Source organism: Perca fluviatilis, chromosome 7 (assembly GCF_010015445.1).
Source record: "Perca fluviatilis chromosome 7, GENO_Pfluv_1.0, whole genome shotgun sequence".
In the NCBI taxonomy this organism is placed as follows: domain Eukaryota; kingdom Metazoa; phylum Chordata; class Actinopteri; order Perciformes; family Percidae; genus Perca; species Perca fluviatilis.
The window spans coordinates 36,449,484-36,450,700 of record NC_053118.1 but is presented as its reverse complement, the minus strand read 5'-3'; the positions used below and the strand labels follow the sequence as shown (position 1 = coordinate 36,450,700).

Here is a 1,217-nt window from a genome sequence, read left to right as displayed (position 1 = left end):
TGGATAGGGTGGTTAAACGGAGGAAAGCTACTCGTACACACGAGGTGTTACCCTCAGTGTGTGTGGGGATAGGGTGGCTACATGGAGGTGTTACCTCAGGTGTGTGATATAGGGTGGTTTAATGAGGTACACCAGGTGTGCATAGGGTCGGTTAATGGAAAGTGCTACCTGCGTGTGATAGGGTGGTTAACGGGAGGTTACCTCAGGTGTGCATAGTGGTCTAACGGGAGGTGTTACCTCAGGTGTGTGGGATAGGGTGGTTAATGTGTGTTACCCCAGTGTGATAGGGTGGTTAACGGGAGGTGTTACCCCAGGTGTGCGATGGTAGGGTGGTTAACGTGGAGGTGTTACCTTCCCAGGTGTGTGTGATGGGGTGGTTAATGTGGGAGGTGTTACTCAGGTGTGTGATAGTGTTAATGTGAGGTGCCGCCCCAGGTGTGAGAGGACTAACGTGCGGGAGGGTGTTACCCCAGGTGTGTGTGATAGGTCGGGTTAATGTGGAGGTGTTACCTCAGGTGTGTGATAGGGTGGTTAATGTGGAGGTGTTACCTCAGGTGTGTGATAGGGTGGTTAATGTGGAGGTGTTACCTCAGGTGTGTGATAGGGTGGTTAACGTGGAGGTGTTACCTCAGGTGTGTGATAGGGTGGTTAACGTGGAGGTGTTACCTCAGGTGTGTGATAGGGTGGTTAACGTGGAGGTGTTACCTCAGGTGTGTGATAGGGTGGTTAACGTGGATGCGTTACCTGTGTGATGGAGGACAGCGTGGGGGAGATGGTGGGGGAGAACTGTTTGGAGTGATGCCTTCTCGTCTCCGCTCCCATGGGCAGGATTAGCGGGGAGAGCTGCGCCCGTCTCCTAGGCGACGTGCTGAGCGCCGGCTGGCCCTGCCCGCCGAGCAGCGGCGAGTAGGAGGCCGAGCAGGAGCCGGAGCCACCAGCGCCAGCGCCGCCGCTGGCGCTGCTGTAGCCGGGGTTACCGCTGGACACCGACTGGAGGGAGGAGCTACTGAGGGAGGAATGCAGCGATTGGCTGCTCAGGGAGGACGGCAGGGACGGGGAGGGGCTGAGGGACAGAGAGGGGTTGCTAAGCGACGAGTGCAGCGACGCAGAGCTCAAGGAGTTGGAGAAGGAGTGGTTGCTCAGCGACGACCGGATGTTGGGGTTGCTCAGCGACGACTGCAGGGAGGGGTTACTGAGCGTGCTCTGTAGGGACGCCA

The 1,217-nt window shown here is 57.5% G+C and overlaps 1 protein-coding gene across 1 annotated transcript in view; it reads right to left on the bottom strand.

The window, feature by feature from the left end:
• Positions 1-496: 496 nt before the first annotated feature.
• Positions 497-1,217, bottom strand: part of LOC120563181 (CREB-regulated transcription coactivator 2) — a 57,948-nt gene continuing 57,227 nt past the window's right edge. Inside the window, exon 10 of the mRNA XM_039807337.1 lies at positions 497-1,217. This exon is cut by the window's right edge and continues 6 nt beyond it. Coding sequence (XP_039663271.1) covers positions 727-1,217 — 491 coding nt within the window. The 3' untranslated portion in view covers positions 497-726.